This window comes from Lissotriton helveticus, chromosome 2_1 (genome assembly GCF_964261635.1).
Source record: "Lissotriton helveticus chromosome 2_1, aLisHel1.1, whole genome shotgun sequence".
Taxonomy (NCBI): Eukaryota; Metazoa; Chordata; class Amphibia; order Caudata; family Salamandridae; genus Lissotriton; species Lissotriton helveticus.
Window position 1 is genome coordinate 1,110,069,027 of NC_136059.1, and position 24,459 is coordinate 1,110,093,485.

Below are 24,459 nucleotides of genomic sequence, written 5' to 3' on the forward strand. Positions count from 1 at the left end.
CTCATCTTGACTCCTTTTCAACTATTTCCTAGTTTTATCCTTTTGTTAACTTTATTGCTGTAAACAGTTTAAAGTAGCATTCAACAAGGCTATTCTGCTTTACATGCTGAATAATAGCGCTATTCTTGTAAAAGTCAGTTTAGTCTGATTCACTATACGTTGCCTTGATGCAATGTTCACATCTGACTTTACCAGGAAATATGACGGCTGATGCGGGATGACAGCGACACACCCATGCCGTTTCTAAGTATTAGCTTCGGACTTCTAATGGCTGGTATAAGCCCGGAGCACCAACATTCCAATGTGTGCATTAATGTTTCTGTCTTTATCTTAGAACATTTTATCCTCGGTGGGTGGAATGTTCTAATAGCCTTATATCCCTTCTGCCTCGGACTAGGCTATACCAGTTGTTAAAGGCTCTACTATAGGATAGTTCAAATTAGTCAAGCTGTTCAATCTTTGGAGCTAACATACATAGACATTTAGCCATAAGATGTACACACAGAATCCAATTTGTATATGTTGTATGCATAATGAAAAATGCAGCCTAGATTTGAATTCTTCAAAAAAAATCACAACCCCGGTTAAGTATTAAACCATGATTACAGAAAACCTCGAAATCGAGATAAAACAGAAAGTGTAATGATTCAACCGGACAGGAAGTCCAATAAATGACTCCTAATTAAACATTGTTTGGACATATCTATTTACGAGCCACAAACTGAATATCTATTGCATATAGAAATCAAACATTTCATAGTTTATCTCCAGGCTTTCTCTGTCCATACACATTCATCTCAAACGCACACGTTTTTTGGCAATCTGAAGAACCCTGAGGTTCTGCACAATCTGAATACATTAAGTGTTGATGGCCAATATTTAGGATCCCATCTCTGATGGTCAGGGCCGGACTGGGAACCACAACCGGTCCTGGCAAAGTGCTCGGCTGGCCCCCGCCCCCCTCCTCACTAGGGGGTTTGGGGGTGCCACCGAGCTCTTTGCCGGGGCCGTTTTTTGACCAATTTTGGTACAGGCCCGATTTTGCAAACACGGCCCTGTAACAAAAACGGCCCCATGGGGCCCAAAACCGGCCCCCACCCGTGCGGCGCACCGGGAGATTGCCTGGTGCCCGCTATGGCCAGTACGGCCCTGCAGATGGTAAACCATGACCCAAATTAGAACAAGAAACGAATTTACTTGCAGTACAATTTATTAAGCACACCACAACTTCCGAAGAAGTGTCAGTGCCAGCCGCATATAACCTGGCCAATAAAAACTAAAGAAATCGAAGTATTGAGAATTGGAAAAAAGTTTTAAGGCTCCTCTGAAGTGTCTTCCAAAGAGGCCAGGCAAAGACTAGTGGGAGAGAATTCCAAGGTCTGGATGTAAGATGAACAAATGATCTCCCCGCTCTCCTAGCTTTATGGACCCGTATATCTTGCAGCATTCTGGCCTTATTTGATCGCAGAGTTCTGACCTGGTGATGGGGTTTAATTCTCTTCCTTAAGTAGAATGGTCCTTTGTGCTCAAATGTCCTATAGGCAACAGTTAGAGCCTTAATTGAATGCGTTTAATAACAGTGCAATTGTTGTAAAACTTAAATCATTACAAATATTAACCATCCAATACTCTCATCAGCTGAACTTTCATGATCAGGAAAAGTTAATTCAAATTACTCGAAGCAGTAACAGAATTATTGATATTGACAAACCACTGACCCAAACCAGACATACAAATTACCTTATAAGTATCCTACTGTGAGTATCATTGAGAAACTGACATAATTTCAAAAGAAAGTATGAATTGAATCTGGATTGTCTGGTTGGGGTAAAACATGAAATTGCTTCTATGAGTAAGTAATGTAATAGTACTAATACAGAATACTTCCATGAGGAAGAAAAAACACTTGGAAGAAAAAACTCAGTAATACAATAATAAGCTGAACTCCGTTTTAGGTCCCCTTACAAAATGAGGTACCAATCCTGTCCCCCTGCTGTCATGAAAGAGTAAATACTTTTTGCAAATTCCTGAGTTGCTTGTGATGAATGAGTGATGTTGCACATGAGCCCCGCCCCTAGTGGTGAGCCTCTACTTCTTGGGCAGCCAGTAAGATGGATGTGTGTGTGTGTGTGTGTATATATATATATATATATATATATATATATATATATATATATATATATATATATTTCAGTGCATCAGTTGATCCTACAACATATTGGAGCCATAAACAACCTGGATCAGGCATACCCATGGCCAGACACTTCGAGCAATTTCACAACAACAAGATAGAATATCTGAGATATTTTATACTCTGGTGCCATAAAGGTTGAGGAGGTAACCGAAAAAGGAGCCTGAGACAGCTGGAGTCGAAGTACATTTGACGTTTTAATAGCATGATCCCCAATGGCTAGAACACCGAGGAAGGCTTGCATGTCTATTTGTAAAGAGATAGAGAAGGTGGTTAATTGTCAGGTGATCCAGAGAGTAGATAATGTGTTTAGGTTAATGCTCTGGGGTTTCCCAAAGGGTTGAAAGCAATTGAGGTCATGAATATTTATTAACTCCATTTAATATTATTGAATCTTTTGTACACGGTTTTAATTTATTTGCACAACACTTTACATTTTAATCTGTATGTGACCAACCTTGTTGAACATTGAAGGATCAAGGGGCACTGGCCCAAAAAAAGAGGGAGCAAATAGATGATCAATGAACTATAATAAACTTGGAAACATTTCAATTTTGAATGTATTTGCATATCCTATTTGCTGATTTTTCATTGGTAGTTCATGTTATTATGACATTTTAATAGTAATGGTATTTGCACAAGGCACAGGTCACTTTATTTTGAAAAGGACATTGCACATGGCACTTTTTATGCATATAGTGTTTGGCCCGAAAATTGAGTCTTGAAACACACTATGGCGTGAAATGGGCTTTTGCCCTTGATTTGGTTAATTATTCATGCTCCCTATGTAATTTTATAGTACATTTAAAATAATTTTTAATGTAATTAAAATTTTTAATTCATGAATGCGGTCTGTTTGCCATTAGGTTTGCTATAATACTAATATACGTATGGCACTTCATAGACCACGCTCATTTGCACAATGTACAGGTTATTTGTCCCTGTAAGCGGGATTGCACATCACTTTAGCTTTTGAAATGATGCACTGTCAGTTTAACCTTGTTGAAACTTTGTTTAAAATGGTGCACTGCTACTATAACTTTGTTGAAACCTTGTTGATCTAAATAACAGAAAAAGTGGTAGCAACTTTAAGTTTGACAAAGACCGCTTGTGTGGTCGAAATGCATTGCCTGGTTGTGTGTGGTCAAAAAATATCTCCACAGCGAGCCCAAGCGTGCTATAGTCTGTTTCTGATGTTGGAACAATCCATATATATCCTATAAGGGACACCGGTTGGAGTGCTGATATAGTTAGGTGTTGAAATTGGGTAAAAACTGTTTAAAACCACTGAAATTCACCAGTAATAGTTTGTGTTAACTGTAATTTGCACTGCTTTGGACCTCCTATATCACACCACTTCAGACATGTTGAATTACATCACTGACTTCTCAAATGGCATCATTGACTTTACTGACCAGATACAAAGAATGTCACCCCATCCTTTAGGGTTTGTTTGCTTGGAAGTAATTCAACACACTACATCAGTGGACAATATTTTGTTCACCATAATGGGATTACCCTTCTAAAGGTTTCACATAACCCCCAATTTTAAATCAAGAGGTTGACCGGTATATGCTTGCCACCGTAGAGCAACCTTATGTGAGGCCCGATGGAGAACTCTCTGTAAAGTGTAAAATGCTACACAGATTCCAAAGTTAAGCCTGAGGGCATACCAACTTAGACATGCTTACAAAACCAGTATGAGGTGAACCACCTCCAAGTGGGACCCCCTAAATGCTACATTATTTAATAATCTGCAATGTTTCAGTCTTTATTGAAGTTCTGGAAATAAGTATACAGAGTTTATAGCATTTGCCTATACCACGGTATTACAACTATTTAATATGGGCACATGCCTAGATATCCACTGGTGGGCAACATATTGTCAACCGCAGCTTTGGTTTTCTCACATGTTTTCTTTTCACTAGGCTTTGGCTTTAAGGCATAAACTACTTTCAAACACACTATGCAATCCACCCCATGTGTGCCCAGCCTTTACCTTTGGTCAATTCTTCCACCCCATATGTTTGTTTTTTGTGGGTTTTTTGAAATTTATGTAGCAGTGTGAATCCCTAACTATTATGCTGCCCCTCAACTGGATCTGGTCAACCTACTCTGATGTAAGCTGTAAAGCACATGAAGATGGAAATGAGACCCATAGCGAAACTTGATGGTAATGTTTAATTTAATTATTTTGGAAAGGGCAACTTTAGAACGCTTCCCTTTTGCGGCCCAAAGTTTATAGTATCTGTTTACTGTTGCAAATAAGTTGCTTTCCTCGAGGCATCCTTACTCTCTCCTGGTGAGTTATGTACATGACTGTCATGAAGAGGAAAAAGGGGTCTGCTGATGGTAGAGGTGTATACTTCTCCTGGCCGGTTTTGTGAGCCCAAAAGAGGAGCTTGAAATGGGAACCCACCTTTGAAGCGCAAAATGATTACACATGGAAGAGGCTGCTCTTTTTGCTTTACCCGACAGGCTAACCTCTCTGGCAGAAAGGGAAAAGCGGTTGTTGAACTTCATTTGAAAGAAAAAAAAAAAGTTTAGACCCTAGTAACCACATCTGGTTTGAGGTAGGAAGCTCCACATGCTGAGTTAAAGGTTCTGCTATACTGGGATTGGGCAGAATAGTGTACCCTGGGATAACTTGGTGAGACACTTCACAGGATGTCATCCGGTTGGAGAGACCTAGTAGCCCAAATTGGTTGGTTAGACACCACATCCCTGTAGGCTCATAGTGAGCATAAACGTGGTTCCCAAACCTCAGATCAAGTTTGAAATTGAGAGAGGACTGAAAGACTACCCTGCTGTGCCCTGGATTCAGCAAAGAGGCTGCACCAAAGGCTGAAATGCACCAGTTGCATATTGGGCTATCAAAGAAAGGACTGCGGCTGTGGTGTCACACTTGAGGGGAAATTCATCCCTTAGCCCCCCACAGAGACTGGACAGTCAGTTGGCTGACTCCCTGTTAGAGCCACAGGGCCATAAAAACTGGGAAGCCGGCTCCTTTTCCTTTGCAAGCCAAGAAGCTGGATGCCAAGGTACAGCCTAAGAGACAGTCCCAACTGGTTAAGTTACACCCGAGTTTGCTGGACCCGGGAGTCATCTGAGGGCAGTTTGGTTGGCCAGTATGAGTTACTGCAAGTTGATAGAAACCACTGGATTTGCGGTAACTGGAGACCAGTGGAAACTGGTTTCGTGCTGGATTTCACCCAGACTTTGTGATACATTGACCCCCGAGGCCAAAATATTGCCCAAACATCCCTCACCCCGCCGCTCATCGACCAAGGGGTCGCCACAGAAAGACCCGAGACACTGCTCAGTATCCTTTGCATCTTCAGCATCCTGCATTAGGACCTTGTCCATAGACCTTGGAACTGGACTAGAGACTGCTTTAACTGTGTGGTAACTGGCCAACTAGACCGTTTTGGTCCCTGTGACTAGCTCCCTGTCGGAGTTGGTCCTTATAGCTGTTTTCAAATTACTTTTTGTGGCTAATCTTAAGCCGCGAGTCACAGTAGGTTTCCATGGTTTATTGCAAAGTTGTGATTTTTGTTTCTTTAAAAATTTGTATTTCCAGAATCCTCCTGTGGATTGTCATTGAGCTGTCTTACTAAAGAAAAATACAATTTTTATAAATTGAATATTTATATAATATTTATTATGTTTTGTATTCTTCTTAATCAATTGTTTTGGTTCTTCTAAATGCTTTACACTTGTTCCTGGGGTGAAGCCTGACTGCTATAAACCACAACCAGGGCCGGACTGGGACCCGAAACCAGTCCTGGCAGATTGCTCGGCCAGCCTCCCTAGGGGTGGTGAGGGGGGGGGGGGGGGGGGGGAGAGAGACTGTTTGCTAGGGCCGGTTTAATCTGATTTTGGTTAAGGGGGCTGATATTGCCAGCCCCAGGAACAAAAATGGCCTCCCAGGGGCCCAAAACGAGCTCCCACCCTGGCAGCCTACCAGAGAAACACCCGGTGCCTGCTACGGCCTGTCCACAACTACCCAGAACTGAGCTACGGTTTTTCAAACCAACCTGATTGGCCCTGATACGGGGTTGTGACTTTATTAGTGAGGTTGCACACCTTCACTATATATCTACTTTCCTGACAAGTGTATTGTGGTGTTAAGGGTTAATATCAATACATAATAACATTCTAAACTCATCTTTTGCAAATTTTTCAGAGCTGCTGGAATTGCTATTCTTGCAATAGTTGTTGCCATCTTGTTCATGGTGGGATGTTGGTATTTCAGAAGACGCAATGGCTATAGCTTACTTCAGGTAAGATCACTAGCTCGAATGTTCAATTGTAGGGAGGCGGGCTGTTATTTAGAAAAGGTAATGGGTTGAACATGGAAATATGAGGTTAGAAAAGCAAGAGGTTCCACCTTTGGGTATTTGTTCATAGTAATAGTTTGTGGTCTCCTTCCTAATGGAACACTGTGGGTGGTTTCAAGGGAGTTAATGACTGATTGACCTGAAGGAGCTACTGCGTCATCAGTTGTCTTGATTGCAATGAAATTCGCCTTTTGATTGTATTTAGGGCAGTAGTTGTTTAAAGATCTAACTGGCCAATTAAACTTTAAAAGGGAGGGAGCTGAAGTGCGTAAAGTGAAGTAATTTAATTCGTCACATTTAAGGCTCCCTGTTTTGTGTGTCCTGCCTTTACTTGAGCTCTTGCGTACAAATCAGTGTGATTTCAAATGAATGGAGAAGAGGAGCCCATCAAACTAAAACCAGGACTGCTATTTAAAGGGATTGATGGGAGCTTTTTAATTTGCATATTTGCAAAATGTGTGGCAAGCCTTTATTAAAAGTTGGATGACATCTAGTGATAACAACGATTGCTGAACTTTGCACTCACCCCCCCCCCTCCATTGTCCCTCTTCTGTTAGAACATTCCTCAGTGGCAGCTTGGTCTTTAGCACACCCATAAACCAGCCTCGACTTGTATTGGCGCCCGTGTGCTTCAGTGCCAGAGACCACCCACTCTGTCCCCTGTACTGTGGATAAACTTCCATAGCGCTACCTTTGCTATCTGTCATACTTGTTGTAAAGGTATCCAATACCTGCTGGCAATACTATATTTTTATTCCTCAAATGTTTTTGCTTCCAAATCCTTCTTCAAATGCTTTTCAAACTTTGCATTGAACTTCTCAAATTCGGGTCCAGAACCTTCTAGTACTGAGGGATTGAAACCACTGGAGTAGCTGAAGAGAATTAAGATCATTTAATTTCGGAGCACGCTTCTTGGAAGGTGATCAATATAAAAGTGCTATCTAGGTAAATTACTGGGACCTGGCAGTCGCGGCTGGAATGAGTGGGGTTGGGTGCTGGGGTGGGATAGCTGGGGCACGAGGTAGCGCAGTGAAAAAAAATGATAACCCATACCTTGCCGCCGGTCCCGCGCCACGTCGCTCCTCCTTGCTCCTGCTCTTGTTGAGGGACAAGAAACCAAGCTCCCCAGACCAACTACAACACTGCAATGTAGCGTTGTGATTAGTTTTGAGCATCCTGATGGGACACTCAACCAGGGAATGGGAGCCTGGGCTTGTTCTCCAAGCAGGCTGTAATGCAGCCTACATTGAGAAAGGGGAATGTGCGCATTACTGGTTTAGGCGGCCCAAGAGGGCCTACCAAACAGTCACGGTGTACATGGGGGTGGGCAAACCACTCCTCCCTCTCCTGCTCTGCTCCGCATGGGACCACTGCTATAAAGACTGAGTGAGCAGACGCCATCTGCACAGAAGGTAGACCTGATCTGACTAGACACGTGGACCCCCACCGACGAAGCCTCACTGAATTTACTGCGACCATGAGTAACACTCACTGGATGATTGCCCTGCACAAATTCGCACATGCTCCAGCTGTAGAAAATGTAACAATTTTGCTTCTGTCTGCCAGGGAGGAGCCAGGAGAAGAGGCTCCAGAGTGGGGAGACTGCGGTGCGACCGCTGTCCCTAAATGATCTAGCGCTGCCGCACACTACCATAAATACACCATGGCAAAATCGGCAGCTAGAAGACCTGACGATGAGGAAGAAGCTTAACTCTCCTCTCCTTTATGAGCGAGCTGGGTCTAAATTCAAAGCTCTCATTGACACAGGGGAGTCGCTGAACGTTATGGGAATCCAGCACTACAACAGCCTCTGACCCAAACCAACACTCGCCCCGTCTCCTACCAATATTTTCCCATATAGCAGCTGATTACCACTAGCCCTACGAGGGAGCATGACCGTGCAGGTGAAATCCAATGATCAGAGACCACAGCGACATTCCATGTTGGGGATAAGGAAGCTGGCAAGCTGTTGGGGAGCCACACCACCGAAGATTTGGGCCTTGTATCACTTTCCTGAAATGTGAAAGAGCTTCTGATTGATTGACCTAATGAACCAATTCCCTGGATTGTTTAATGGCCTAAGATGCTTGAAGGCCTCTCTAGTTAAACTACACATTCATCGATCAATCAAGCCTGTGGCACACCGCCACATGCCAGTTCTCCTTGGACCACTGCTTGAGCAAGAACTTGAGAAACAGGGAGTGATTGAAATAGTATCAGGACCGACTCCCTGGGTGTCCCCAATGGTGATTGCTGAAAAGCCGAAACGGCCTGAAAAATACGCCTCTGCATCGACATGCGTCTCCCAAACCGTGCCATCCAGTGGGAATGCCAATACACCTACTATATACGATGACTATGACATAGCTGACCTGAACGGCTCAAAGTGGTTCTCAAAACTGGATTTAGGAGCAGCTGATAGTAGCCTGCATTTATCAGAAGAAATTAGATATATCACAACTCACCTGGGACTACGTCATTACAAATTACTACATTTCGGTATGTCCGTGGCAGCAAGGTATTCCAGGATGCAATAAAGGATACTCTATCAGGACTTTTAGGTGTCATGAATGTGAGTGAGAACATCCTCATTTACTCAGCGATGGCAAAAGAACATCACAGGCACGAGCCACCTTGCAACACCTAGGAGCATGATTTCTGTTACACCGGAAGAAATGCTCTTTCAACTTTCCATTGAGTTCCACGGCTATGTATTCAACCAAGATGGAGTGCAAGTTGATCCTTCACAAGCCATCAAGCAAGCTCCTGCACCATTCACAATTACTGAAGTATGCAGTTTCCTTGGTAAGGCCGGTTTTATTCCAATCCTTGCAACCCGTGCCGAACCGCTAAAAGCTCTGAGCAAGGCAGATGCCAGCTGGACATAGGACCTGAAGGAAGATGCTTTCCAGAAGAAAGCAGGTCTCCTGAATAACACAGCTATGGCTTATTATGTTCCCAAAAATAAAATTGAACTGCTCATTTATGTGAGCCCAGTGGGGCTGGAAGCAGTAATCACCCCAGAAGTCCAGCCTGGCAAATGGGTACCGCTAGGGTTCACCAGGAAGGCGCGGACCCCAACAGACACACACTATTCCCAAATCAAAAGGGAAGCCTTAACTATCAAGTGAGCATGCAGATATTTCCACTTCTACCTAGCAGTAGACCTTTCAAAGTGATTAAAGACCAAGAGCCTCTTGTCCTGCTGTTTCGAGGCTCCAAACTGTATCCTCAACCTCGAATCAAGAGATGGGCCATCCAAATGCAGCATTACCGCTTGGAAGGGATATACCGGCCTGGGTCCAAAGCCCTGTGGACTTCCTCTCCCATCGCCCTCCTCAAACAGATGCCATTGGAACTGACCGCGTAGATGTCGTTTAAGATTATGTTCACATAATCTTGCAGACTGCCTGTCGCAGAGCACTTGGCCTCAGTAGCATCGAAGAAGCCATGAAAGGGGACGCAGTAATGAGGAAGGTGAGAACGGGCTTGTAAAAATGCTTATAGAAGAACTGCATGTGACATGCCAATGACTGGAGCAGCCAGGACAAGTATAGGTTGGTCAAAATGTGTAAAGTACGCAACAAATTCAGCACCATTCAAGATAGCATTCTGCTAAGAGGGCACTGGCTCGTAATCTCAGCCATGCTACAATTTATTTAAAGTTTTATATAGTGCTGGCTAGACCCAGAGGTATGTGAGCGCTTTACATGGGTATCTGACAATAAATTGCAGGTTACAGCTTTACAAAGGTTACACAGTTATTGGAGCATGGCAATTTTAGTTACAAGTGAGGTTGAGACAGACAAAAAAAGGAACATATAGGTAGGGGAAAAAGCTGGCAAGGGGAGATATTCCAGGGAGTGGTGGGGTGGGGGGATAAAAGCAGGGGAAGTAGAGTGGAGAAGGGAAAGAGGAGAGGGTGACGGGGACACAAAACGGTAGACGAGTCAAAGCTGCGCCCAAAGGCCAGAAGCTGTGATCCCAGGGGGAATGGTATCCTTTCCCCATCTCTGTTGTGAGATGCTCCCTAAGCGCAGTGGACTCTCTGAGGGGTCTCTGATACTCCAAGGCCTATTTACTGGATCCTTCCCCAAAAAGAGGAGAGGGAGTGCTTTCGCAAGGGGTGCCATACCATACGTCATTTTTGAGTGGCTCCCTTGGCGCTGTGGACTCTCTCAGCGGGTATGTTGAGACTCCAGCATATATAACTTGGATCTTTCCCCAAAAAGTGAAGGAGTGCTTAGTCAAAGGGCACAAAAGTACAGGGGGCTAGGTGGTGAAAGCAAGCAAGGGGAGAAATTCCGGGGAGTGGGGGTGGGGGGGTAGGAGCAGGGGAATTAGACAGTGGAGGAGGGGAAGGGGAGGATTAGAGGAAAGTCAAGAGGGGGAGGGTCACAGGGATACAAACCGGTAGGCGAGTCAAAGCTGTGCCCAAAGTCTAGTAAGCTGTGAGCCCAGGGGTAGTGGTATCATTTCCCCATTTCAGTTGAGAGGCTCCCTAAGCGCAGTGGACACTCAGAGGTGTCTGACTCCAAGATCTACTTTACTGGATCCTTCCCCAAAAAGGGGAGAGGGAGTGCTTTGGCAAGGGGTGCCATACCATACCTCAATTGTGAGTAAAGTAAAAAGTCCACATTTGTAAAGCGCACAATCACCCGTAAGGGTCTCTAGGCGCTGGGGGGCCGTCGGGGAGATTAAGCGAGCTATTGCCCACAGTCACATGGTGCTGGGCTAACCTGCCGCCGGAGCCGGGGATCGAACCGTGGTCCCCAGATTCCAGCATCAGTCGCCCTGGCCGCGGCGCCACACCTCTCCCTGAGTGGCTCCCTTGAAGCTGTGGACTCTCTCAGTGGGTATGTTGAGTCTCCAGCTTATATATCTTGGAACTTTCCCCAAGAAGGGGAGAAGGAGTGCTTAGTCAAAGGGCACAAAAGGACAGGGGGCTAGGCGGTGAAGCGGGCAAGGGGAAAGATTCAGGTGAGAGGGGATAGGAGCAAGGAAGTAGACAAAGTACGAAAGAATGTTGAATAGGAACAGATAGATAGGAGACAAGGAAAAAGTAACATGATTCTGCTGGCCCATCGCGGGCATCCAGGAACTATGAAGATGAAGTCCCACATGTGGGGAAAGCAGGTTTCCTGGACCGCAAAGCCATGGTGGACAAAATGGTGCAAAAGTGCTCTGTATGTCAAATCACAAGCCCTCCAGAAACTCCAGTGTCTATCATCACGGAGGAACCATGCACCACCCCATGGTCCAAACGAAGTCTTAATTTTGGGAGTTTTCCGGGTGGGAGGATCAGAATGGTCATAATCAGAAGCTACTCCAAATCTCGTGGTGTTGAGATGGATCTACTCAATTGCCTTCATGTCTGTTGCACCAGTTCTGAAAGACATTCGCAATGTTTGGTCTGCCACCCGAGACAAAAAACGATAACTGACCACCTTTTCACTGGTCTAAATTGAAGGATATCCCCTGTCACCTGGGGATATGCCACCACTGCATCACTTCCCAAAGGCCGCAGGCAAACGGTGAGGCTAAAAGATTCATGTGTACATTGAAAAAGGTCCCTAGGATTGCTGTTGTGGAGAATGCGACCCCTGAACTCGCCTCCAAGTGCATCAAGTATTGTGGAATGCCGCACTGTACCACCCAACAAGTCCCATGGACTATAGTGTTAAACGACCCCAGTGCCACACTATCCCAACACACCCAGGGCTAATCCCTTGCCCCCCCCGAGATTCTGCGTATGCAATGCAAAGAGTGCATGATTCGGTAGTAGTGCTTAAACGCACCTAATTCTGCCAGGTTACAGTCCTTATCCGAGATCACAGGCCAATTGTTGACGTTCAGAACACCTTTCAAGCAAAGGGTATGGACCGAACTGGGAGTTGATGACACGATCACAGGGAACCAGATCAGCGAAACAGTTGCAAGAAACATCTTGTGGTTTAAGATTGTAGACACCGAAGAGACACGGAAAACGATTTGGCCAGGAGCTCAAGAGCCCAGTGAGATGACCCCTATCCAAATGAGTCCCCACCATATGATCAAAGCGAACAGTACAACGGAAGACACCAGACCTGTCAACACTAGCAATAACGCTTCCAGCCAAATCCACGACGGAATCAACGACAAACTTTGTATGCCAAATATAACAATGGCAATTTATGACTGTTGGGAGGGGATATAGTGAGCCACTCTGGGCTCTCTGGAGGGGCCCTCACTGGATGCACACAAACTACATCCTCTGGCCAGGTGTGGTAAGAGGCCACACATTGTCTTACTTGCCCATACCACACTCACGTACGTGTTCTGTGAGTCTGGAAGTTGCATGAAGCTTGTACAGCAAGGCTCCATACTGAGAAGAGGGCACCTTGTACCAAAATCTACTTCAAACAGCAGTGTGATGGTGCAGTTCATATCAAACGCCTTCTGTGTATGGATGCATGTAATTTGAATGACTTTCTGGTCCCTATTCATTTTTACCTAGTGGGATGCATGGATGACCTACAGGCACGATATGTTCATATGGCTGACCATTATTACATTATACGAATAATCCTGATCACCGGTGCCATGGGGAAGCGCAATCTCTCAAACTCCCTGGCATTATCATTGGGAGCATATATTGAACACACTCTGATGCTATTGATTTCCTGGCAAGTGCCAATCATGAAAGGTGATGTAGAACGGGCTGTATGGCAGTAGGAAGCATGTCCAGGACAGTGAGGCCAGGAATTCAGCCTTTGAAAATCGAATACAGTACCTTTTTATGGAAAGTTTGACGCATTGAGGGAAGCAGCAATAACTTGTGAATTATGCTTTGACGCAGTCTAACCATAGTCTATCCTAAAGTAGGCAGACCTTCATGCGTTGGACTTTAGACCGGGTGCTTTACAGTTCTAGCGACAACTAAGTTTCTAAAGTTCCACAAATACCAAGGTGTGCACTGTGTGACCGCCCCACAGTAAGAAGTACTACACTGAAATGACATTTTATGAGAAATGACTAGTATTAAAGAATTATTATGGATGTCTCCTGTCCCAAAGTGTGTAGCCATAGGAGTTTGTCTGCCTCTTTCTCTCTTTTTGTGATAGATCCGTGTCTATATTGGCACAGTGGGCAAAATGACAATATGGAATGCGTCGGGAGCCATTGTGATTGCTTGAATTAAACCCAGCCAATCTTCCATCACCTTCTTTTTGCAACTGATATATTCAATTTGTGCATTTTCAGGAATACCTGAACCTTGCCAGCATATCAGTTTTTCTGGGCCAAAGATGTAAAAGAATTAAGCAGGGTGAAAAAACATGATTGCAGGGCTAAAAATGGGACCCCATATCCGTGTCTTCTGCAGAGCCGAATAAAAGAAATGCCCCTCTGAATGACAAGCCTCTTCCCACTGCTATGAGCTCCAAAACAAAAAACCTTTCTAAATCCTTCACTCTTCTATTCCTCCACTATCCTTTTATACATCTAAATAAGTCTAACCTGTCCACCACTCAGATTAATTTCATATTCCATTATACTAATTAACCACTAATCCTTTATGGGTTCCGGAGTAGCGTGCTAATTGCCGAAAAGCGCTTAGACGCCTCATCGGGGGTAGTAAGCGCATTAGTTACAATTACAAGTTACAAATTAAGATGCCCACCAAAAAACTGATCCTTTGACTTCTAACAACTAAATTACCAGAAAGTAGTTTTTCCCCTACTGCCTCGTCTCCCTTCAACTAGAAGTAACTATTCCTTGATGCACAGAGATTGCAATTAAGATCTTTATTCATATCTTTGACTAAAATCCACCGTTAACGATGTCACCCAAGGATTACCTTATGAGCATGAAATCTGAGCACATTCCTGTGTCTAACAAGAAATCTAAATCCACAACCGAACTGCAATTTAGCTGGCATTTTAGGAAATCTGCTTTCCTACTATTATCAAAGATTTGTCCCATTGGGTGAAGCCACCAAACCCCTAACTTTTTAGTTTAAAGGAATTAAGACCAAGCCTATTTGATGGTGATGGCACTAATTGCATTTTTTGTGTACCTAGCCTGCTATCCTTTTTTTTTTTTTTTTTTTTTTTTGTCCTCATTTTAAGGGAGGGTAGATAGGAACATAAATTGACCTAAATTACACAGCTGTTGTCTGGGAACATTAGCCTTGCTTTGCTGTAGCTCAGAATGATTTTAAATTGGCTTCCTTGCAGTGGTAGCGACCAAGTGGAGGGGGAGTGTATGGAGGGAGTGTGAAGGGGTTATTACTAAAACTTACCTGATGCTGCTGGCCGCCTCACACCTTGATGCTCCTCTACTTCCTGCTCCCAGCAGTCCCTGGGATAGCATCAGACTCCCCAATGGATCCCAGTGCTGCTTTCATGCTATTGCCAAGCATGAGAGCAGTGCGGAAATTGTCCTGAGCGGGCTGGTTTAACACTCACCCAGGCACAAGGAGTCTGTCCTGTTTCTCCAATCCAGCTGTGCAATACAGATGGGTTGGATAAGCCTAACTGCGCATGTCTGTTTGGCCGGACTAAAATGGCACAACACTCCTTCACCACCCCATCCCCCTACCCCCTCCCCCCTTTTCATCTACCATGGTCTGGCCTGGCCTGGCCCGGCCCCTACCTACGCATGATGGCTCTTGAGAAAGTGGAGAAACTCTCCTCCACAATTTTGCAGGAGCTGCTGCTGCTTCCTTGTACATACAATTGCTAGCAAAACCGAGTTTACACCTAGAACCTGATGGTTCCTCCCATCTCCCACCAAGTCTACTAGCCCTGCAGAATCTAGAAGTGACCCTGCACATGAGTGTGGTGGCTTGGTTTGTTAAGGTGTTGACTCCTCTCCTGTTCTCCTGAACCTGCTATACAGACCTAAGAATCGCAGGCCAGGCAAAGGTATTTGGAGAGAAGACTTCTCAACGGAGCTGCCACCGTGCTTTTCAAATACCAGATGTTTATCCGTCAGTGAGGGGTGAGTTTCCATCCACAAACTGGTGTGAATGGCCAGAGATGGTAAAAGCCCTAGACTGATGTCCAGAGAGACTCCTATGGCAAAATAACCAGACCACCCTATCCTTGACAGGCGTCAAGATAAATGCTATCATTCCTACCGAGCCAAGATTGTTGCTGGTGGTGGTAGTCTTAACTGTAGGAAGCTGGCTCTTTATATAGTATACCAAAAGAGGAATACTATGCAAAGAGTCCAGGTATTTACTTATAAATGGATAGGGCTTGCTCTAGCAATCCAAAGGTGCTCTTCTAGGTGGTATTGTGGTCGAGCAGCCTTGGATTTATGAAAGAAGAGTGTTGGACATCTGCAATACACACAATTAATAATGATGAACCAGACTCCAAGAGATCCATACCAATTTATAAAAATAACTCTAATCTTGATATAAGGTTTGGAACCAAGAAAATCTAAATTGCTTAAGTACATTTTGAGATAAAATATAATTTTAGGTTTTAAAAGTCGAATTTGCAATTTTCAGAGCCGGCAATGTAATCCTATGGAAGAAGCATACAGGTTCAGTCTCCTGCACTCAAGGTAAGTATGTGGCAAGATCCAAGGCTACACCAACAGGTCGCATCTGGAGCCTCTTGGGCATCCGAAGGTGGTTTGCAGGTAGTTCAGCATTTGGTGCCCACTGTTATCCTATGGGGTAAAACACATGCTGCATTTGGGCAATTCATGGCAGCTTACAGGACCGATCTCCTGAACTTATAGTGAGTATAGGGCAAGGCCACACCAACATGTCACCTCTGGAGTCTCTGGGTGCAGATATGTTGCATCTGGTGCTCAATGTTAGTCGATGGTGGATCGGTCCGGTCGAAAAGAGGTGTCCGGTTTGGACTGGAAAACCAGTCTGGCTGCACCAACAAGGGGGCGGGGCCTCTGGTCTCACAATGCTAATGGACACCTTGGGTCCACTTCCAAATGGGTCGGAGGCGACTGATGCGGAGGGGTCTTGAGGCGTCTGGTATTTTACTGCAAAATCTCTTATGGTCGGGGGGGGGGTACACAAAGGCTGCAGGTGGTGTCTAGCAGTCTCCTTCTGACAAACCCAAGGTGGGCTTCTTCTCTGGAGGGCTAGGGGACCACGCTAGCACTGTTGGCCTACTTTAACTCTGGTTTGGAGCGACCGGTACTGTAGTGCTGACCGCTGTCAGGTTTACGCAGTCTGGAGTCCTCACAATTCTCTCTTAGGTACCTGCAGGGTCCAGGGAAGGGACTCCGCTGCTGCACAGGCATTACTGAGTCCTGGCAGAAGTGCTGGTAATCCTCTCAGGCTTTTGGAGGCACAGCAGCTTATGATGAGTCTACTTTGGCACAGTAGTCTGGAACCACAAACCTGCTGGCAGAGTTGGCACAGTCAGTTGCTTCTTTCACAGTGCTTGCTTTTTACTGCTCTTCAGTCCTTTCAGGTCAGCAGGATCTGATTTCGTGGTGCCAGGGGCTCCCCTTAATACTATAAGTTGGGGAGTGTAGGGTAGTAGTCCTGGGCTACCGACCCCTGCGGTCTCTACACCCTCTATATGACCACCTCCAGTGGGAAGTGGGCATGACCCTGTCCCAGAGTGCCTAAGTTTGCCATCACGAAGATGACCGGTTTCTGATTTTCGCTTTAGGTAGCCCACCTTAGGGGTGGAACTAGCCTGAAGGTGAACTTTCCTCTCTGGCTACTAATTTTCCTGCCTGTCCAGGATCCAAATGCGCCCTGGATTTGGGGGTGGGGTGTGGAGGGGGTTTGCATTCTCTCCTGTGAGGAAAGCCATATTTGCATACCAAAGATGGCGGACTCTTGAGCTCACTGCCTTGGAATGCTAATTTGCAGGTCATCCTGTGGGAAGGGGTGTAAACACCCTCTGCCCAAATAGGCTTTGTTCCTCACCTCCTGAGAGGAAATGCATTCCCACCTAGGGGGCAAATTAATCTGTGATGGCAGGTTGGCTGGGACCAGTCAATTGGTACACTAATAGTTGGTAGGTTTTCAGGGGGTACCTGTAAGGTGCCCTTCTGGGTCCATGTTTTAATAAATCAATCACTGGAATCATTGTGGGTTATTAATACGAGATGTTTGACTCTAAACATTTCTAGCGTCAGTGAAGCCATCATTTAGCCAGGGAACGCGTTTATGACCAGTGTCGAGCACATGCCCTTAAAATGGCTTCCCTGGTCACTTATACTAGCATTAAAAGAACTGGCCAGCACAGAGGCATATCTGCTCATGCACATATGTATCCACAAGTAATATAATGCACCTTGCCTTATAGCTGTATGGCCTGCTGTAGGGTGACTTGCAAATATTACATGAAGTGTTGGGGGACATGGCACACAGGTGTGACATGTCATGTCATGTTTTTGCTTTTTAGTGCCTCTTGTCAGTCTGCAGTGACAGTCTGTGCAAGTTTGGTGCTGGGTCCCTTAGAGTGGCACAAGATATGCTGTAACTCTTAGTGACCGTCTTTAGTACTTATGCCCTAGGTACTGCTGACTAGGGGCTTGCAGAGGTGCTAAAGGCCTGGTCCTTTTAGGATCAAATGACCAGTTGTATTGTTTTGGGGAAAGAACAGTGACACTGGAGACTAGTTTAGCAGGAATTCAGTACACTTAAGTCAAAGTTCCAACAAATACGAGCCAAAAAGTCGGGGCGACTACTGCAACAAAACACACTTTCCTACATGGTAGTCTTTCACCTGGAGCTATTCAGGTGAAGGCCTGATTCCAGCAAAAGTTTTAATATTTTGTCTAGAATCCTCGATTGCCCCCCTTTGCAGAAGAGACCTAAAACCTTTAGCAGTACATTAAAAGTCCTAAGTTTCTGTTCTCGACCGGATACACTTTGGTGTGTGTCCCTTCAGCACGGTTATACAGGTAGATTGTAGGTTAGTACCAACTCGTAGCGTTAACTACCTGCTAAACAAAGGGAGCTGGAGCATTCATAAATGTCCTTGGAGAGTACCTGGTCACAGCTAGAGCTACATGTGTACCCTTTGTAATTGTAAATGTATTTATATTTCGCTTACGACCCCTGATGAGGCATTGAAGTGCTTTTTTGCAGACAGTAGCACACTACTCTGGAACCCACCATTTTAGTTTTTTTTTTTTTTTTCTTGTGTGTGTTCCGATTGTGCTCTTAATTTCTCGTTTGCTCAGCAAAGTTTGGGTCTAGATAGAATGAAAGGAGTGGATCTGAAAAGCGTAAGTAGTAAACTGTTTTGTAGTTAATGGTCGTGTGTGCTTGTTAGTTGGGTGGCATCATTTAAAAGGAGGGGTGAAAGATTGGGAAGAATATCTGGGAGTTCAAAGTAGTCGGGATTGAGATGAATCCGTTGGGAAGGACAGAATTCCACCCCCTGCACAAAATCTCATGAGCATTGGATGGGTATTCATCCTGGAAAAGTGACGTGAGGAATACTCGCGAGCACTTCATCTTGAAGGTTTCGCCAATATCAACCCATCCTCTCCCGGTACCCTGCGAACTAGAATATTCATCTTGTCATGTGCCAGAGCCTGTTTTGTAAAGGTGAATACATAATAGAGTTGTGTAAATAATATTTGACTTATACTAGGCAGTTCTCACCAAAGAATTCCAAGTTTTGCTCCCAGAACAAAGGCTCTGCTTTTCCCCCTTCAATTCATGGTCCAGCTTTAAGTCTTACACATTTTTTTTTTTTTTTGTCTTGGCTGTGGCCAGAATGTTCAAGGAGAAGAAATAAGTGGATAAGTGAGAGAAAGCTTAAAGGGGGGCGAGGAAGGGGAGTATCCAGAGGAGGCTCCTCCGCAATGGTGGAGGAGCTTTGTCCCACTGCCTGGCTCCGAGCCAGCAAATGTTAATTAAAACTATGTTCCTCCCTAGTTTTATTTTACATTGCCGGCTCTTAGCCACCGCTGTTAGGAGGGGTGGGGCCAAGGTATAGGAGTGGGTAGGAGGAGTGCTAGTGAACTCCGCCCCCTAAGGGCGCATGTGTGTTGGCCAGCCTTCTCAGGCCGACCAAAACCCACCTTTTTATTTATATATATATATATATATATATATCCAACTTTCTCCACCAGGAAAAAAAACGGGTCGCACTGCCGATTTATAGTATTTACAATCTTCTTTTATTCAGCTTCGTTACAGGGCATGTAGCGCAATTTGATCTACGCGTTTCAGTGTGACTCCACCTTGCTCACGATCAACGGGTTGCCCCACCCCACATTAATTTAAATGTTTTTTTCTTCGTTTCCTGTCACATGTTCCCAAGGCTCATGGTCCTTGTAGTTTCAGTCATTTGACAAGGTATACAGGTCGTGCAATTATCATTTCATTGCCAAAGTGATGTTCTATACATATCAGCTCTTATTTTTGTCAACATGTATTCTATTTTGTTCCGCCTTCCAATAGGCTGTTTCATGTTTTCATTTTTTTTTTTAAAGTTTTGTTGCTACTTCTTATCAATTCATATTCAGGAACATTGGTATTTACAAGTGCACGTACAATTCCTCCGATTGATTCAATCCGTTTGGATGCAGCGTTCTCAAATTCAAAATAAATCTTGATTCAATTTGCCGAAGTTTCCTTTCACGGTCACCTCCACGTTCTCCTTTTGCAATTGTCTGAATGCCATAAAATTTCAGTTTTTGCCAATCTCCTTGATGGAATTGTTCCATATGCTTGGCTATGGCATTTGACCGGTCCTTGTGAATTGTTGCCCTCATGTGTTGTAGGATTCTATTTTTAAGTTCCACTGTTGTGCTTCCTACATACAACATTGGGCAAGGGCATTACACTATGTAGACAGTGAATGGAGTTTTACAAGTGATGCATTGTCTGATCTGCCATTTCTTTTTGTTTGCCAGTATTATTTCCCTTGTAGGTTTTGCTATCTGGCATATTTTGCATCCATGACATTTTACGAATCCTTTTGTTTTCAGCCAGTCATCTTGTCTTATCCAACAGTGGATACAGAAAAAGGCAAAATTCGGATGATCATGGACTACTCTCAAGAAAGTACTCAGATTGGAAAAATTCTTAGAAAGAATTGGAAATTGATACAATTGGATGACACTGTGAAGGAAATCGTGGGCAATCATCCAGTCATAACATATAGACGTGCAAGAAACTTGAAGGATCACATAATCCATAGTCATTTTCAAAAGAAAAGACAAGATGACTGGCTGAAAACAAAAGGATTCGTAAAATGTCATGGATGCAAAATGTGCCAGATAGCAAAACCTACAAGGGAAATAATACTGGCAAACAAAAAGAAATGGCAGATCAGACAATGCATCACTTGTAAAACTCCATTCACTGTCTACATAGTGGAATGCCCGTGCCCAATGTTGTATGTAGGAAGCACAACAGTGGAACTTAAAAATAGAATCCTACAACACATGAGGGCAACAATTCACAAGGACCGGTCAAATGCCATAGCCAAGCATATGGAACAATTCCATCAAGGAGATTGGCAAAAACTGAAATTTTATGGCATTCAGACAATTGCAAAAGGAGAACGTGGAGGTGACCGTGAAAGGAAACTTCGGCAAATTGAATCAAGATTTATTTTGAATTTGAGAACGCTGCATCCAAACGGATTGAATCAATCGGAGGAATTGTACGTGCACTTGTAAATACCAATGTTCCTGAATATGAATTGATAAGAAGTAGCAACAAAACTTTAAAAAAAAAAAAAAAAATGAAAACATGAAACAGCCTATTGGAAGGCGGAACAAAATAGAATATATGTTGACAAAAATAAGAGCAGATATGTATAGAACATCACTTTGGCAATGAAATGATAATTGCACGACCTGTATACCTTGTCAAATGACTGAAACTACAAGGACCATGAGCCTTGGGAACATGTGACAGGAAAAAGGATGAAGAAAAAAACATTTAAATTAATGTGGGGTGGGGCAACCCGTTGACCGTGAGCAAGGTGGAGTCACACCGAAACGCGTAGATCAAATTGCGCTACATGCCCTGTAACGAAGCTGAATAAAAGAAGATTGTAAATACTATAATCGGCAGTGCGACCCGTTTTTTCTTCCTGGTGGAGAAAGTTGGTTTAATATTAGTGGCGTGGGTTCAGCCACAGGACAACGCACTCACACGAGCGCTGCACATTCCCGAATGGTGAACCGATGTGGTGATAAAATATATATAATTTTTTTTTGTTATTTTTTTTTTTTTACTATACAGATTTCCCCCAAAACAAGCCTTTTCAAACTATGCCCTCTGATGCTTCCACTCCACATCCCTTTTTCTCATCCCAAGCCTCCTCCTGCTGCTATGCCCTACACAAAAAGTCTAAATTATTCACTCTTCTATTCCTCCACTATCCTTTTCAATCAAAATAACAGACTAACATGTCCACATCAAATTTCATATTTCACTATACTAATTCAACACTAATCTTTTATGGGTTCCGAAGTAGCATGCTACTCGCCAAAAAATCGCTTCAACACCCAATCAGGGGTAACAAGTACTATATAAATGCAAATATAAAATCCCTCTGCTATCCTTGTCAATGCAAATAACTGACTAATATCCACCACTTCAATTACTTTCATATTTCACAATACTAATTCAACATTCATCCTTTATGGGTTTCCGGAGTAGCGTGCTACTCACTGAAAAAGCGCTTTGACATTTCGTCTGGTGTAGTTAGCGCTCTATAAATGCAATTACAATAGAATACACATGCACACTTAGGTTTTCTCCAGCCTAGCTGCATTGAGCAGCCGGGCTGGAGAAGCTCCACAGACTCCATGGTCTGAGCAGGGCATCTTTTCTGCCTGCACACACCAGTCCCTGTGCTACAGTGTGGGGATTGGGCACGGAGTCTGTCCCAGGGGCTGCTAGGACCAGCAGGCAGGAAGAGGAGAGGCGGCACAATGTTGTGGCCGGCAGCCTCATCCAACCACCCCTTTGTTTATGGCAGCCGCTGGTAGTATCTTCTTGGAACCCTTGAAACTTTTCAAATGCGGGGGTGTAAGCAGACTACAAACTTCAGCTTCTGAGATGCTGAAAAGTAACACTACTTTCTTCTTTCTTTTCTCGCATTCTGCTCTACTATCATCTTTTCATTCCCTTGAGCTTTTAGAAAGGACTGGAGGTGGCTGGTAGAGCTTCAATAGTACTAAAGCCAAGCATGACCTACACCAAACTAGCCACAAACCTTGAGGCCTGTATAAGAACCCTGGCTGCCTTATCCTTATAGGAGAGCTGCCAGTCGGTGGCAACCCTGCTCTGAGTGATTGATTTACAATCACTATCCTCCCACCCTAGCCTGCAATGCTAGAACTGTACGTAAACTCTAGTATGCTAGGCATTAACAATTGCCTGTCTTGCTTAGACCTGTTCCTTACTTAAAAAAAAAAAAAGCTTAATTTATGGTTTTTCAAATGAACAGCAATGCTCATGATCATAAATGTAACACAGCGTAGCATTGTATCACAGCTTGGTCAGTGCACTTCTGTCAGCATAGGCAGTGACCATCACATTTTCTTGAGGAGAGAAGAAAACTACAGTAAAATGAGTACAGTGCTTCCTGCGTCCTCTTCCTTCCTTCATTTAGCAGAGCCCATGCACTGCCTAGTCCTTGCCTTTGCTCCCAAAGTAGGATGAAGCTACACTTAGCTAACCAGGGTACTCTGCACAAGATGCTTAGCAATTTGCTAGCCACAGGCCCGGCACAGGACTGTTTCCAACCAGTCTGCTGAGCATTATGTGTTTGAATGTCTCTTCAAAAAATGTGCAGCACAACCATGGTCTGTCAAGAGCATTCGAAGTCTTCAGAGAAAGGCAGAAAATGGAGCTGTTGTAGACAGTTTGCACCTTTGTGTCCTCCTAGGAAGTGAGGATTTGGGAGAAAAAAAGACTGTTTAGGAACGGGGTACCCTTGTATATAATCTTTGAAGAAGTATGTACTAGAATGAGTAGTATATGTCCTTAATGAGTTTGCACGTTAACCTTTTGCTTGCATCACTGAGGCAATGGTGGTTTATCTTTTGTTCAGATTAAACAAGTTACATGACTGCTATTTGAACTTTGATCATTGGGCGAGTCCCAATGTGTGATATGACTGAGCTGTTAAACTTGCTATAATTTGTAGATTTTCATGAATATTCGCTTTTTTTTTTGTTTCTCTTTATTATAGAGCCACACATTTGGCCCAATCCAGTCATTGTTTCGAGGGCATCGTGAGGAAAGGGTTCCATTGGACAGCAAATCTGCCCTACCGGAGTATAGTTGCTTGGATCCTGCACCACTGGTGAGCTCCGCTTCAGTTTTGGTGGCTTTCTTTAATCCTCTTGTGTCTAGGCCATTCACAAGCCTATCCATCTTTCGGAGCAGGCTGCAGTGAGTACCAAGATTACCCAGAGACCCATTCCATTTGGGTTACCCAGATGCTGTAGCCTCAATTTGTATGTATCCGTCAAACAATAGCTAAACTTCTATTATCACCTGTACTAGTTAACACTGCACATGGTGTTCCTGATTTAAAGAGAAATTGGACATCCTCTGCATTTCCAAGATGAAAGGCAAGCCATGCAATACAAACCCAGTCTAGCCGGATGTATTCCCTGCAGGGGGAGGCCTAGGTTTTCCTGGAAAATGGCTGCTTTCTGTAGCAACTGTTGCTAACCCAAACATCCTAGGAAGCTTGCAAGTTCAATGGATGAAGGTCGTATTTGATATTCTTTTGCTTAGAATTTTTTTTTATTTATTTATTTATTATTAAATTTATATTGCGCACAGCTACCCGTAATGGGTTTCCCGGCGCCAGGGACAGACTAAAGAAGAAAGACAGGTGATTGCTGAATAAAGAATACACAGAGCCGTGATCAGTTAAACAACAAAGTTTTCAGTTTTTTGCGAAAAACAAGAAGATTAGTCTCCATTTTTAGCGCCAGTGGAAGAGCATTCCACAT

At 44.1% G+C, this 24,459-nt stretch overlaps 1 protein-coding gene across 1 annotated transcript in view; it reads left to right on the forward strand.

The window, feature by feature from the left end:
* Positions 1 to 24,459, forward strand: part of MLANA (melan-A) — a 52,263-nt gene that overhangs the window by 15,019 nt on the left and 12,785 nt on the right. The window contains exons 3-4 of the mRNA XM_078677434.1: positions 6,378 to 6,474; positions 23,685 to 23,798. Of these exons, the coding sequence (XP_078533560.1) occupies positions 6,378 to 6,474; positions 23,685 to 23,798 (211 nt within the window). The remainder of the gene's footprint in view (positions 1 to 6,377; positions 6,475 to 23,684; positions 23,799 to 24,459) is intronic.